The sequence below is a fragment of the Dendropsophus ebraccatus genome, chromosome 13 (genome assembly GCF_027789765.1).
Source record: "Dendropsophus ebraccatus isolate aDenEbr1 chromosome 13, aDenEbr1.pat, whole genome shotgun sequence".
Lineage (NCBI taxonomy): Eukaryota > Metazoa > Chordata > Amphibia > Anura > Hylidae > Dendropsophus > Dendropsophus ebraccatus.
In genome coordinates, this window is record NC_091466.1 from 60,924,612 (window position 1) to 60,940,873 (window position 16,262).

Genomic DNA, 16,262 nt, shown 5'->3' on the forward strand with positions numbered 1-16,262 from the left:
TCACACACAGTTTATTTGAGGCTGTATTTGGTCCTCATGTCAGGTCCTCATAGCAACCAACACCAGGAGTGGATTGAAAACACAGAAAGGATCTGTTCACATAATGTTGTAATTGAGTGGATGGCCGCCATATAACAGTAAATAACGGCCATTATTTCAATACAACAGCCGTTGTTTTAAAATAACAGCACATATTTGCCATTAAATGGCGGCCATCCACTCAATTACAACATTATGTGAACAGAGCCTTTCTGTGTTTTCAATCCACTCCTGGTTTTGGTTGCTATACAGCCTCAAATATACAGCCTCAAATATACATAGTGTGAACATAGCCTAAAGGGGTACTTCCCTTATATAAAACATAGTAAACATCTTATGCATACCTAACCGCACTCTCCTGCTGTCTTCCTGCCGTGTCCCCCACTGACCGCAGCCGCCACTTCCACAGACAAACTTGCCTTGGCAGTGACGGCCAATCACTGATTGAGACAGGACAGCACTGTGGCCAGTGATTGGCTGAGCAGGCTGTCACTGCTGAGTTGAGTTTGTCTGTGGAAGGGGCGGCGGCCGTGGTCAGTGGGGGACCCTGAGATACCGCAGGAGGACATAAAGGGAGCGTGGAGAGGTAAGTATAAAATGTTTGTTATGCTTTATCTATGGGCAGCAATTTATAAAAAGTTTATATAGCCAGATAACCTCTCTAAAATAGGAGATAAAAAAAGTTTAAGGGGTTTTCCCAACTTGAAAAGTTCTCTCTTATCCACAAGATAGGGAATAACTATCTTATTGCAGGAGAGTCAGCTCCCTCCCAAGATCTCAGAAATGGGGACCTGAGTCTACCCACAGAATGGGGACCCGAGTGCTCACACCACTTTGTTCCTGAAGTGGCAGCATGCCTGTGCAACTCGCCACACAATTCTAATGATAGACTCTTCCACTGCTTGATAGCTATCTTCTATCTTGTGAATAGGGAATAATTTTGCAAGATGTGAAAACCCTTGTAAAATATTTCACATAGTCCGTAAAGTGTCAACAACAACTTTGCACGCTATTTTAAAAGTCTGTATTGATGCCGAGATCTCCACCGATTGCTAGAATGAGTGGGGACAAGTGCTCAGCTAGTTTTTCTATAGAATCCATCTCCTGCAGTGAGGAGAGAGAAGCGCTTAGCTGAGCACTTCTTCCTGCTCGTTCTAGCAGTTGGTGCTGGCATTCAGACCCCAAGCTGTGTGGAGTTTCACGCTTCTCAGACTAAAGGCAGCATAAAACAGAGAGCCTGACAGCATGGATATGAATATAGAGCAGCATGGAAGGCATGTATACAATGCCTGTGTGATAGACATCTAGAAACTGGCAGCACGTGTAGATGCATATCCGTGCTGTGAGTTTCCCTTTAAATATTATTTAGTCTGAAATGCTGTAGGATTTCTGAGAAATCCTAGTTAAAAAACAGCCGGTAAAAGGGCTTTGAGTCCTTACAATTTTAGCCTCCTTACCTCTGTCAAACTCTTTGTATAGCGTGGGCACTATTCCTTAACTGTTTAACCCATTAGATGCATTGGGTCATAGTGCCCACACCATTAAAAGAGCTTGACAGAAGAAGGGTGGCTACCTTCATCCACATTTGCACTAGCGGCAAGCTTTCCTGCACTATGAGTATACGGGAACAAAAAACTACTGCTGCTTGGCCCAAAATACTTGCTGTCACTGCCTTTATATTGTCACATAAAAGGTCAACTATGTCTATCCAACATGTTTTTCATCCACCATGTTTTTTTTCTCTGCGTACATATTGACCTGGGTTGTTGTTTAGCCCCCACATTAGAGCCTTCTACACATAGAGATCCATGGCTTGTAATCCTATCTGTATTATCTTGTTTGTCTGCATGTGAATGCATTTTTTATGTTTATAGACCTATTCCAAGTCTTATTTGCAGTGTTTTGCTGACTCCTGTAATATAAGTTGGCCTCTTTTTTCATGCTTTTTCCTTTTTGAGATACACAAAGAATAGTCTTGCTTGGATTTTGCTGCCTATTATACTGAGGAATATATACAGTCAATTACACGTGTTTTAATTTTATACATCATTGTTCACAGAGAAAAAAAAATCCAGTCCAAAAAAAAAACAAAAAAGCCTTACCAGTCTACTTTGCTGTGTTAACAGAAGTGAAATTGCAGATATATATTATGAGGTATGGTGACAACTATGTTTACAGTTTGTGTTTTCCACAATTTGGATAAGCTGCATTATTCTTATTAAAAGCATATACAAGTGCCTTGCTGTTTTTTTTTGTTTTTTTTTAAATGATTGCCAAAATTGGCCAACTTACCTCTTTTCCTCTCTCACTCTTTGTTTAACCCCTAAAGGGCCTGTTACACGGAGCATTGCTAGAAATGCTCCTGCAGCCAAAAATCGACCCGTGTAAAAGTCACACCGATCAGCCATGGACAGGGAAATCGCTCGACCTTGGCTGATCAGGTCTTTTGTGCAAGCTTTCAAATTGTCAGACACATATCTTCCTGTGTAAAACAGGGTTATATGGATCCAATAACGATAAAAGAAAACTGACAGCACCGATATATACATATCCTCTATGTTCATTCTATATACATATCGGTGCTATTAGCAGTGTATACTTACCATCCGTGCTGCTTGTGATCCTGCACATCTCCTGCAGACTGGTTGCATCTTCAGGCCCCGCCTCCTCCAGAATGATTTACAGCCAGGGACCGGACTGGAGGAGACGTACCAAATGACAAGCAGCGCAGATGGTAGGTATACACTGCTGTTTGTGATCTTTAAACTGACAGCACAGATATACACATATCCTCTATACATATCAGTGCTGTCAGTTTCCCGGGCTGAACGAACAATTAACTGTCGTTCATGCAGCATGGGCCCCTTGGGTTGTCTTGCCATGTAAAGGCACTGCAGACTAATGCTGATCAATACTCGATTGCAGCCCTGCGGCCAACAAATCTGTAAAATGACCTTCAGCCAATGGTGCCCACACTATGAAAAGAGCTTCCTGTGATTATAAGGCGCACATGGACAGGGCAGTATCTTCTACAAGGCATCTGAGGGCCTGTGCAGTGTTGGGGGGGGGGGGGGTTGAATCCTTTTTCAATTTAAAAAAATGGCTGTTCTGGACATCTATGCCACTTGGCATATAGTGAATGGATTAAAACTGAAAATGATTAAAAAAGAAAATTTTATTGAATTAGATTTACATGGGGCGGGCACTGCAGAAGTTGTGGCCAGGGGATCCTAGAGAAAGTAGGTACTTAAAGGAGAAGGCCAGTGAAAATTTTTATTTAAGTATTGTATTGCCCCTCAAAAGTTATACAAATTCCCAATATACACTTATTACAGGAAATGCCTATAAAGTGCTTTTTTCCCTGCACTTACTACTGCATCAAGGCTTTACTTCCTGGATAGCATGGTGATGTCACTTCCTGGATAACATGGTGATGTCACTTGCTAGATTAAATGGTGATGTCACTTCCTGGATTAAATGGTGATTTCACTTCCTAGATAAAATGGTGATTTCCCTTCCTAGATAAAATGGTGATTTCACTTCCTAGATTAAATGGTGATGTCACGACCCGACTCCCAGAGCTGTGCGGGCTGTGGCTGCTGGAGAGGATGATGGCAGGGGGACACTGAGGGACACAGGGCACTGGAGGGACACTGAGCATCCCTCTGCCATCATCCTCTCCAGCAGCCACAGCCCACACAGCTCTGTGAGTCGGGTCGTGACATCACCATTTATTCCAGGAAGTGACATCACCATGTTATCCAGGAAGTGAAGCCTTGATGCAGTAGTAAGTGCAGGGAAAAAAGCACTTTATAAGCAATTCCCGTAATAAGAGTATATTGGGGATTTGTATAACTTTTGAGGGGCAATACCATACTAAAATGAAAATTTTCACTGTCCTTCTCCTTTAACCCTTTAAGGACCAGGCCCAAAATGACCCAGTGGACCGCGCAAATTTTGATCTTAGTGTTTTCGTTTTTCCCTCCTCCCCTTCTAAGAGCTCTAGCACTTTCAGTTTTCTATCTACAAGCCATGTAAGTGCTTGTTTTTTACAGGAATAGTTGTACTGTGTAATGGCGTCTTTCATTTTACCATAACATGTATGATGGAATTCCAAATATATTATTTATGAAGATATAAATTGGTGAAATCGTAAAAAAGAATGCAATATGGTAACGATTGGGGGGTTCCTGTGTCTACGTAATGCACTATATGGTAAAAGCGACATGATACTATTATTCTATAGGTCAGTCCGAACACAACCATATGCAGGTTACACAGATTCTCTAATGTTATATATATATTTTTAATGAAATCCTTTTTTTTGGCAATTAATTATAAATAAAATGGGACTATTGTAACGCTTATAACAGTTTTATTTTTTCACCTACGGGGCTGTATGTATTTTTTTGAACCTATGGGGTGTCATTTTTTCCGCTATGATCTCTAGTTTTTATTAATACCATATTTGTGAAGATCGGACGTTTTGATCACTTTTTAATTTTTTTTTATATATAATGTAACATTAAATCGGTAATCCACGCACTTTTTTCCCCTATTTTCGTGTACGCCGTTCGCGATGAAGCTTGTTATATTTTAATAGATTGGACAATTACGCACGCTACGGTATATTATATGTTTATTTGTTTATATATTTTTATATGTTTTATTTATATAATGGGAAAGGGGGGTGATTTCAACTTTTATTGGGGGAGGGGTTTTGGGGTAGTGTGTTAGTGTTTAACTTTTTTTTTTTAACACACATTTGAAGTCCCTTTGGGGGACTTTTACATACACTAGTGTGATTACACACACTGATGATTGCTATGCCATAGGCATAGCATTGATCAGTGTTATCAGCGATCTGCTCATTGAGCCTGCCTGTGCAGGCTTAGTGCAGCAGATCGCCGATCGGACCGCACGGAGGAAGGTGAGACCTCCGGCGGTCCGTTTTACCGATCGGGACCCCCACAGTCACACTGCGGGGGTCCCGATCGGTAAGTGACAGGGGACTCCCCCTGTCACTTACACTTAAACGGAGCATGCTTCATAGCGGGAGAACCACCCAGGACGTACAGTTACGCCCTAGGTCGTCTGGGGACAGACTTCCATGGCGTAACTATACGCCCTGGGTCGTCTAAGGGTTAAGCACCTACTTTCTCTAGGATCCCCTGGCCACAACTTCTGCAGTGCCCGCCCCATGTAAATCCAATTCAATAAAATTTTCCATTTGCATTGGTAAAACGCAAGGTCCTTTTTCCCATAGGCTGTATCCATGTTTTCCATCTACTATCTATGGCTGCATCCAACTTCCTCAGCCACCGGTATTCAAATACCGACCAATCAGACTCCAGCATAGTCGCACTGCACTCATCTCTAATCCTGACGGATCCCATTAACTTTAAAAGGTTCTGTCAGGTCTCCCTTCATTTGACCAGATTGCTTGCAGGATTTTTTTTCACTTCTCAGATCCTAGAACATAAAGAAAAACTGCAAAGTGAACCCAGTCTTACCTGCATCTATTACTGATTTTTATTAGAAACTTATATACCATCCTGATATTTAAGAAAACAAAAACTAAACCTTGTGTATGGCCGTTCAATATAAACTGTTCCATTGTACCTGAATCCACAGGTTTTTAATACATCGCAGAATCACATTTTAAGGTTGCGTTCACACTACGTATATTTGTCAGTATTGCAACCAAAACCAGGAGTGGATTAAAAACACAAAAAGGATCTGTTCACACAATGTTGAAATTGAGTGGATGGCCGCCATATAACAGTAAATAACGGCCATTATTTCAATACAACGGCCGTTGTTCTAAAATAACAGCAAATATTTGTCAATAAATGGCGGCCATCCACTCAATTACAGCATTGTGTGGATAGAGCCTTTCTGTGTTTTTAATCCACTCCTGGTTTTGGTTGCAATACTGACTGAAATATACTGACTGAAATATACATATACTGACTGAAATATACGTAGTGTGAACGCAGCCTTAAAATGTATCCTTTCATGTACAAAGCAGCTACAATAAAACATAACATTCCTATTCCATCTGCAGCTGTTAGATTTTAGTAATGTCATTATACTAGATCTTTCACTATTATAATTTAACACTGAATTTCCAGATTTTTCTTCCTTGCAAAAACTTGAGCAACTAAGGCTGCAGTCACACGTTCCGTGAAGTTGTCCGTGCGCACGGATCCGTGCACAGGGACAAATTTATAGCCCATTTTTCCATTGACTTCAATTTAAAAAAAAAAAACAGACACAAAAATAAGGTCGACTACATGTTTGTGTACGTTAAAAAACGTATCTTTTTATAATGAAAGTCAATGAAAAATGGATCAAAACGGATGCACACAATTGCATCCGTTTTTTATCTCTGCTAGAGAAAAAAAAATGTTTTCAGATCACCTGGTGTAAGAAAGTTATACAGATTCGTAAATGACTTATATTTAAACATCTCAAGTCTTCCAGTACTTATCAGCCGATATATGTCCTGCAGTAAGTGGTGTTTTCCTTCCAATCTGACACAGTGCTCTCTGCTGCCACCTCTGTCCATGACAGTAGTAGCAAAGCCCCATAGAAAACCTTTCCTGCTCTGGACAGAGGTGGCAGTAGAGAGCACTGGGTCAGACTGGAGAGAATACAACACTTCCTGTAGGACATACAGCAGTTGATAAGTACTGGAAGACTTTATTTTTATTTTTTTTTAATTGGAGTGATTAACAAATCTATATAACTTTCTGACACCAATTGATTTGAAAACATTTTAGGCTTTAAGGCTTTCTATGTTCCCAGCTTGGTATGCTCACAGTTTGCTCTCCCGGACTCGCTCTTGGTTAAGATGTTTGTGGAAGAAGTCCTGAATTCTTTTCCAGGAGTCCACTTGTGCATGTGCATGAGCCTTTGGTTCCCCTCCCCAAATCACAGGATGGCCAATAAGCCTGTGCATAGAAGCTTTACACAAGGGGAAATATGGCGGCTCAATGTAATGTCCAGCGTTCGGATAATACACCACCTCTGGCTTCTCTTTCCCTTCTTCCGCCAGTAGCTGGCAAGCTGTTTGGGCATGGAAGTCGCTCTTCCAGTTCTTGTCATCTTCCGCCACCACAAACAAAAACTTGCAATCAGCTTTTCCCACAGGGATGAGGCTCTTCCGGTTCGCTTCCTCTAGTGGGTTAAATAATATCTCACTCATATCTACAACTCCCGGCTGGGGGGATTTTAACCTCTTAAGATCATAGCCGATAGGGGGCAGAGTGATGTCCTTATAGTGAAGGGCGGCTGCCACATTAGCCACTGAGCCATTCACAACAGCTGAGGCAGCTATGCCTTTAAGGAAGGAGGCCATGGAAAGTACTAGGTCTCCACCTTTAGAATGTCCGAAGAGACCGATTCCTGGACCCTTTACCTGAAAAAGAGAAAACTATAAATTATTAACTACTAGAAAATGTACCCGGCGCTGCCCGGGTATAAAGTGTCAGTGTGTTAATTAGATTTGTTGTAAGGTGCCCAGGAGGCCAATCTAAAGGTATTATTTCATCTGAGTTAATCAGTGAAATTAGTGTATACCTGTAGTGCATAGTTGGAGGAGTTCTGTATACCTTCAGTGTATAGTTTTTAGGGGTCTCGCATATCTGTAGTGCATAGTTGGGGGGGTCCTGTATACCTGTAGTGTGTAGTTGTGGGGGGGGGGTTGTATGCCTGTACTGTATAGTTTGGGAAGTCCCGTATACCTGCAGTGTATGGTTCGGGAGTCCTGTATACCTGTACTATATAGTTGGTGCTGTATACCTGTAATGTATAGTTGGTGGAGGTCTTGTATACCTGCAGTTTATAGTTTGAGGGTCCTGTATACCTGTAGTATATAGTTGGTGGAGGTCCTGTATACCTGTAGTATAGAGTTGGTAAAGGTGCTGTATACCTGTAGTATAGAGTTGGTGGGGGTGCTGTATACCTGTAGTGTATAGTTTTTGGTTCATGTTAACCTGTAGTGTATAGTTTGGGGTCCTATATACCTGTAGTATATAGTTGGTGGAGTTCCTGTATACCTGTAGTGTATAGTTTTGGGGTCCTGTATACCTGTAGTGTATAGTTTGGGATCCTGTATACCTGTAGTATATAGGTGGCGGTCCTGTATACCTGTAGTATATAGTTGGTGGAGGTCCTGTATCCCGTAGTGTATAGTTTTGGGGTCCTGTATATCTGTAGTGTAAAGTTTGGGGTCCTGTATACCTGTAGTATATAGTTGGTGAATGTCCCGTGCACCTGGTGTATAGTTTTGGGGTCCTATATAACTGTAGTGTCCTGTATACCTGCAGGGTCATATTTACCATTAGGCACCCATGGTCTGGTGCCTAGGGTAGCACCTTGCAGAGGGGCAGTACCCTACTGGTTAGACTTGCCAGAAAATCTAGTGTCTTTTCGAGGGGGGGTATGGCGGTGTTATTCAGTCACAGTGTGTCGTTATTTGGTCAGGTCTGGTATGGCGGTGTTATTCAGTCACAGTATGGCGGTATTGGTCAGGTCTGGTATGGCGGTGTTCTCCAGTCACTGTGTGGCGGTATTGGTCAGGTCTGGTATAGCGGTGTTATTCAGTCACAGTATGGCGGTATTGGTCAGGTCTGGTGTGGCAGTGTTATCCAGTCATAGTATGGTGGTATTGGTCAGGTCTGGTATGCTGGTGTTATCCAGTCACAGTATGGCGGTATTGGTCAAGTGTGTTATGAGAGTGTTATCCAGTCACAATAAGGCGGTATTGGTCAGGTCTGGTATGGCGGTGTTATCCAGTCACAGTGTGGCAGTATTGGTCAGGTCTGGTATGGCGGTGTTAAATGTGATGTGTGGAGCTATTACCTACCAATCCTGATGCTAACTGGTGAGTGAGGATACACTGTATACATGTACTGTATAGTTGGAGTAGGGGGTCCTGTACACATGTACTGTATAGATGGAGTAGGGGGTCCTGTATACATGTACTGTATAGATGGAGTAGGGGGTCCTGTATACATGTACTGTATAGATAAAGTAGGGGGTCTACCAGTTATTTCTGTGGATGTGTTGTGAGGCAGCTGCCCTAGAAATTATTCACATTCCAGCTCCCTGTGAAAATGAAAGCAGTAATCCTATTGGTTGCTAAGGATTCCAAATGCTGTGTCTGCTGCAGTGCTAATTATATCACCTGTGTGCAGTAAGGAGATTTTCCCATTCATTTCTATGGGGCGCTCTTTCCCCTCCCCCTCCCCTCCTGTACATCTGGCCAAGATGGGACCTTCGCTCTAACCTGCCCAGGCACACAATGTATCTGTGTGCCAAATTTGGGGTCAAACGGTTCAAGCGTTTAGAAGTCTATAAAGGACAGACAGACAGACAGACAGACTTTGATTTTTATGATATAGATATCCTGTACATATGAACACGCCATAATCCTGCCTCCACTTCCAAGATGAACTTGTCTCAGAAATGACAGCCCGCTCAGCCAGTCACTGGCCGTAGAACTGTCCTGCAGTGATCAGTGATTGGCTGATGAGTACAACTTGGAAGTATAGGCGGGAGGATCCTCTTGTGGGGATACTGGAGACCCGTAGGAGGACAGGCGGACTACAGAGAAGTAATAACTTCTTTATTGTTTTGTTTTTTTTACAACTTAGCATGCTCAAGGCCAATTATTTTGAATTTGAATATGAGTGGATGAAGAAGTTGGATGCAGCCTATGGTTGTATCAATGTTTTCCCGCACTCCTTAGGGTTGTATGCAACTTCTTAAGACACCGCTAATCAAATGCTGAACGATCATACTCGAGTTTCACACATCCCTAGTGCTCTGCTATTAAGAGTCCCTCCAAGCCAGACTCTATTAGCAGAGACACATCCGTAGTGATGGGAGGTAAGTATAGATTTAAAGGTGCTAATATCACCCATAGGCACCCTGCAGTCTTGTGATGGAGGGGGCCATTCAGACACCTGACAGGGTTGGTACCTGTCATTCAGCCAATTCATTGCTACAATCACTTGATTGTGGCATTGAAAGGTTAAAAGTGACTGTACCACCAGGCCCAGACTGAAGCACTGGAGGCGGCCGACTCACCCTTAGTGGGAAAAAACCCCAGCCCCTCTATGATAGGGTTCCATTGATTTTAATGGAGTCACGTCATAGAGGGGCTGGAGTTTCTTCCCACTAAGGGTGGGTCGGCCCGCCTCCAGTGCTTCAGCCTGGGCCTGGTAGTACAGTCACTTTAAAGGACAACTCTGGCCAAAACGTATTTTTTAATATGTTATTACTTATGGAAAGTTAGACAGATTCCTAATGTACATTAATTATGGGAAATGCACATACACTGCTATTTCTCTTAATTTAGTAGATCAGGGAGGCTTCAGATTCTTTAAAAAACCGTGACGTCACGAATCAGTTGTAATTCCAATAGAGTGTCTAGCAGGGGGCACATTATATATAGAAGTCTATGGCACTGTATTGTGTCTATAGAAGTGAATGTAAAGTATGTACACTATGCTTTTTTGATTGAATACGTTTATGGAATACTTTGGGGAGCAAGTGTCCTTCCTCCCCAAAGGATTCCATAAATGTATTCAATCAATAAAGCATAGTGTACATACATTACATACTTTACATTCACTTCTATAAGCACAATACAGTGCCATAGACTTCTATATATAGTGCACCCCCTGCTGGACACTCCATCTGAATTTTAACCGATTCGTGACACCACGGTTTTTTAAAGAATCTGAAGCCTCCCTGATCTACTAAATTAAGGGAAATAGCAGTATATGTGTATTTTCCATAATTAATGTACATTAGGAATTTGTCTGACTTTCCATAAGTAATAACATATTAAAAAATACTTTTGCCTGAACGTCTTAAGTGACTGACATAAGCAGGATTGCTGGTTCCAGTCATTACCAGAGAAGGTGTCCTACACATAGCAGCTGACCCCCACTGTGTATGGGAAATCCACAGCCTCTGGGCTACATGTTGCTGTACCATGTGAAGGATACTACTGACATAAGACCCCACCTGAGGATGCCGCAGCATGAAGTTTACCGCTTCTTCAAAGTATTCCAGCCGCAGGTCCTTCATCTCTTTAGGTAGATCCTCATAGTTATAATAAGCTAATGCCAGGGTGGCAAATCCTTTATCAGCCAGCAGGGACGCCTTGTAATCCAGGAGTCCTCCACCCGTACCTTGTATCTCTATAACTCCTGGAAATGGACCAGGACCTGTACAGATAATATATAGTTATAACAACTGAAGAGGTAGCACAGTCCTTACATGCTTATTAGGGTCACGTCCCAGATATTCGGGGTGACATCTACTATAGCTGCCAGCTTCTATTGAGGTTGTCACCCACCTTACCAGGGTCCTGAATAGCAAACTCACAAGGAGCCCACTTGGACCCAGCGGGATCACGGTGTCCTCCGCTTGGATTGAGCGCAGCAGGTGTAACAGTCAGCTGTATGATTTACACCTGCGCTCAATGAAAGTCCCGCTGGGACCATGTGGTCTCCTTCTCTGTCTGTAGCATCTGTGGTGTTGATGGTTCTCACCGAGCTGCGGTGTTGGGTGGAGGCCTGCCATAGATTGAGATTGTGCCTATGATTTGCACAACTCTGAAAGGTGAGTGTGTTTGTGTGATCAAGTCTTACTCTGTGCATCTCTCCCCGAGGTTTGCTGATATTGCACCTAGAGGCATTTATGCAGCAGAATAGGAGGAGGATATGATACTGTATATAGTAACACTGCCATACAGGAGCCTGGGAGAGCTGGGTGATACCGCTGCAGTATTGGAGGAGATGTTACTGTATACAGGAGCCTGGGAGAGCTGGGTGATACCGCTGTGGTATAGAAGGAGGATATGATACTGTATATAGTAACACTGCCATACAGGAGCCTGGGAGAGCTGGCTGATACCGCTGCAGTATTGGAGGAGGATATGATACTGTATATAGTAACACTGCCATACAGGAGCCTGGGAGAGCTGGCTGATACCGCTGCAGTATTGGAGGAGATGTTACTGTATACAGGAGCCTGGGAGAGCTGGGTGATACCACTGTGGTATAGAAGGAGGATGATACTGTATATAGTAACACTGCCATACAGGAGCCTGGGAGAGCTGGGTGATACCGCTGCAGTATAGGAGGAGGATATGATACTATATACAGGAGCCTGGGAGAGCTGGGTGATACCGCTGTGGTATAGGAGGATATGATACTGTATATAGTAACACTGCCATACAGGAGCCTGGGAGAGCTGGGTGATGCCGCTGCAGTATAGGAGGATATGACACTGCCATACAGGAGCCTGGGAGAGCTGGGTGATACCGCTGCAGTATAGGAGGAGGAGGATATGATACTGTATATAGTGACACTGCCATACAGGAGCCTGGGAGAGCTGGGTGATACCGCTGTGGTATAGGAGGATATGATACTGTATATAGTGACACTGCCATACAGGAGCCTGGGAGAGCTGGGTGATACCGCTCCGGTACCGGCCCGGTTCCCCCATAGCAGCTTGTGCACTCACCGGGCGGCAGGAAGAGGCTCCCCCGCACCCGTCCATCCCGCACCGGCTCCCGGGTCACCCCTTCCCCCATGAAGCTCCTCTCCTGGGCGGCCTCAGCCAGCAGAGCCCCGGGCGGCCGGTGGGCCTGGTGCAGGGAGAAGCGCAGCTGGAAGGGGCTCTGCACGTCCTTCTTGATCAGCCTCCTGAGGGGAGTCCGGGGCTCCAGGGACCACAGGGGCCCCTCCGGCTCCACTCCGGTGTAGCTGCCGCCTTCCAGGGCCGGGCTCCGGGACAGCTCCAGCTCCCCGCCGCCGTCCGCCTGGTACAGGGCCACGGAGGTGAACAGCTCCCCGGCCTCATCGGTCAGAGCGGTGCGGAGAGTGACCGGCTGCCCGGGGCTCAGCCCGCGGACCCGGAGCTGCAGAGGCCGGTCATAGAGACAGCGGCCCGGGGACACCTGCATACACAGCCCGGACATAGCGCGACCGCATCGGGGAACAGCGGGGAGACGTCTGCGGAGCACGGAGAGCATAGTGCCCGGGTTATGTGCGCAGAAATGGCGGAGAGTCACCTCCAGGTTATATGTAAATTACAGGAGGACTATGGCCTGTATAACATACGGGGATAGAAGTAGCAGCCCTGAGGAGGTGCGGCATACATAATGTTCTGTGGGGCAGATGTACTTAAAGGGGTTATCTACCTAAAAACTAAAAATACCAGCTGGCCTTACTCATCAAGTCCCCCTGAATATTTTGCGACCCTCCTGTCTTTCTAACTGATGCAAGTTATGATTTTTTCCAAAAGTTATATCCAACATGGCGCGGGCCAAGAAACTACATCTCCCATCATGCAGTTCTTCTCCCTGATTGGTCTCCCTTTGCCTATAGCCCCCTCAGCTTTCTTTCCTGCCCACTGCTGTCATTACTATTGCACAGTAAACACAGGACAGTTTTCTTTACTGATTTTTTATCACCCCAGTATGTATTCCATACTAGCTGGCGATGTAGCAGAGCTGATGCACGTGCGATGCAGCAGAACTGGCGACATAATAGAGCCGCACATGGGGGGGTTGGTGGTGCAGCAGGCACTGTTTATGGGGATGTGGAGCTGACAGAAGGAGCAGGCTTTTGACATAGAGATAACAGGCTCAGGAGCTCTGTCATCTGAGTACCGGTGAGCGGGAGGGAGCTGCCCCATGTGGATGGGGAGTGTTATCGATTTGGAGCGGGAGGGAGCCTGATCGGGAGGGAGCCTGATCGGGAGATGAGGGGGGGATGTACGGTGGGCGAGTGGGAGGGAGCTGAAGCCCAGAGATGATGCAGATGAGGTCGCCTGGCCCCAGAGAGGAGATCACATGTCCTGTGTCTAGGAAGGGAAGGGGGAAGAGGGAGCTGCATGTTGTCAGAGTGGACACAGAGAAGATGATTTTAGACGTTCAGAGTGGATAAGTATGAGAAAAGCAAGAGCATGGATTTGTGTAAGTTCCATTCAAATTACTGTAAGATTTCTATGACAAACTAGGACATGTGTGTCCAAACTTATGGTACTTTTACACTGGTTGGATACTCTATGGATTTTCCAATCCAGATTGGTGTGCAAAAAATGTGAAGTATTACAGTACCAGCGATGTGAATGGGATTTTACAAAATCTCGTTCTCACGCTGTGGAACGTAGAACATCCACATATGCTGGAGACTTTTTACGTATTTTCCCCATTAACTTCAATGCAGTTAAAACCCACACTGAAGTCTGTTGCGGATCCACAAATGCATCAATATCAGAGGGTGGAGGACCTGTCCACTGCAACAATCACTGGTCCTACTCCGACTTCTAGTCATGGAAGTAAGGAGAAGAGAAGAGCCGCCAAAGACCAGAAGTAGACGCATTAGAAGCTGGGATAGGTATCACTTTATTTTTCTTTATTACAGCAGCTCCAGCATAATATAAAAAAAAGAATTAATTGAAATATCCCTTTAAAGGGGAACTCTAGGTTTTTTTTTGTAAATCTTTTTTTATGAGAGAAAATATTTAAACAAGCATTGCCAAGTACATATAATATAACGATAAGACAACTTGCAGAGAAAAAGTCATCCGGTTAGGCAAATACCAACAGCGCTGACAGCGCTCTTTTAATCTTCCAGTCGCCTTTAGGATCCTAATCGTTAGATTTTTAATGATTGCAAACAAAATTGTTTATCGTTAACCTGAAATCGTTCATCATATTATACAGAATGATAGTCATTAGTTACAATCGTTACTGCGATCGTTTATTCCTTCTGATCCCAGCAAAACAATGGGCAATGTGCAATTACACTGAACGATTAGTGAACAAATGTGGAATCACAGCGAACGATTACCGATGATTTTAGGTTCAGATCTGATTTTTCAATCGTTGATAGCAATCACACCGGACGATCATCGTTTAAATTCGAAGGATATAATGACTTTTTGCACGACAATTGGCCCGTGTAATAGAGCCCTAAGGGTCCTATTACAAGGGCCGACTGTGGCCCCATCATTTCAGTAAACAAGCGCCAATCTTCTAAATCATTGCTCGTTTACTGCACCTATTACATCGCCCGATAATCGGGCAGAAAAGGGCTGCATGGACATCGTTGGCAATGTCCGTGCAGTCCTTGCCCAAACGCCTGATATTTCACGTCTCCCCACTGCCGGTCTTCTCTACTGTGCTCCGCAGCTTCCCAGTCTCGGCGATAGCAGCATCTGAGCGATCTGTCAAGCTGAGCTCAGATGCTGCAGTCGCCGGGATCGGGAAGCTGCGGAGCACCAGAAAGAAGACCGGGAATGCTGAGAGGTAAGGTATCAGGTGTTTGGGCGATGCATGGTTGGTGCCTGGCGATTTTAGGTCCAAACTTAAACCAACAATCACCCAATGATTGTTTCATCGGCTGATCGTTGTCTCTATCACACAGAGTGATAATCGGCCCAATTCGGCCGAATATCGCTCCATGTAATAGGACACTGAAGGGAGGGGGGGACCAGTACAGTTGACACCACAATGAATAAATATATGCCAAGGGGGTGCTCATGCCAATCTTTGTGCAAAGAAAGGGAGCCACTGACGCTGAACCTTGGTGCCCCGGGCGTGATCTTCTGCCATCAAGGTTTCCATTCTATATAGAAAGACCATCTCACTCCCGCACTCAGCAATGGAGGGAGGAGTGACGTCCTCCCAAAGACGTGGTATAACTGTGCAAGCTGCTGACAAGAAGTGGCACAGCAACCCCTTCCTAACAGCAGAGACAGGCCCGGGTGTCAAGGATAGTAAAGATAAGCTTGGTGTAGGGGGTGATCACTTTGCCTGTGACCTGTGTATAGATCTTGAAAACCGACTGCCGGAATGGGCTTAGGATGGAGCAGTCCCTCCAAATGTGTGACATTGTGCCGACCGCTGTTCCACACCGCCAGCAAAGATCAGAGACCCCGGGGTAGCAGAGATACAATAGCTGAAGGCACCTGTACCAGCGCATCAATATTTTGAAATTCTTTTCCTAAGCTACACGCAATAAGGACGTCAGGCCAGTGGGCGTCGCAAGCTAAATCCCATCAGGAAAGCGAAGCTGGAGGTATGCCTTTGGCTGTGCATACTCCAACCAGGAACGAGTCCTCTCTGGGCAGGAAAACTGAAGAGCAGAAAAGGGAGGAAGGGATGAGGTCCCACGAGCACCTGACTC

At 44.7% G+C, this 16,262-nt stretch overlaps 1 protein-coding gene across 2 annotated transcripts in view; it reads right to left on the reverse strand.

Annotated features, from left to right (window-relative positions):
* Positions 1–6,743: 6,743 nt before the first annotated feature.
* Positions 6,744–16,262, reverse strand: part of LOC138770243 (acyl-coenzyme A thioesterase 1-like) — a 40,907-nt gene continuing 31,388 nt past the window's right edge. The window contains exons 1-3 of one of the 2 annotated variants that reach the window (XM_069949154.1): positions 12,589–13,164; positions 11,083–11,285; positions 6,744–7,462 (exon numbers count right to left, since the gene is read on the reverse strand). In XM_069949154.1, coding sequence (XP_069805255.1) covers positions 6,860–7,462; positions 11,083–11,285; positions 12,589–13,099 — 1,317 coding nt within the window. In that variant the 5' untranslated portion in view covers positions 13,100–13,164 and the 3' untranslated portion in view covers positions 6,744–6,859. Of the gene's footprint in view, positions 7,463–11,082; positions 11,286–12,588; positions 13,165–16,262 lie in introns of those variants that run through there. The other variant, XM_069949155.1, reaches the window with a different exon arrangement.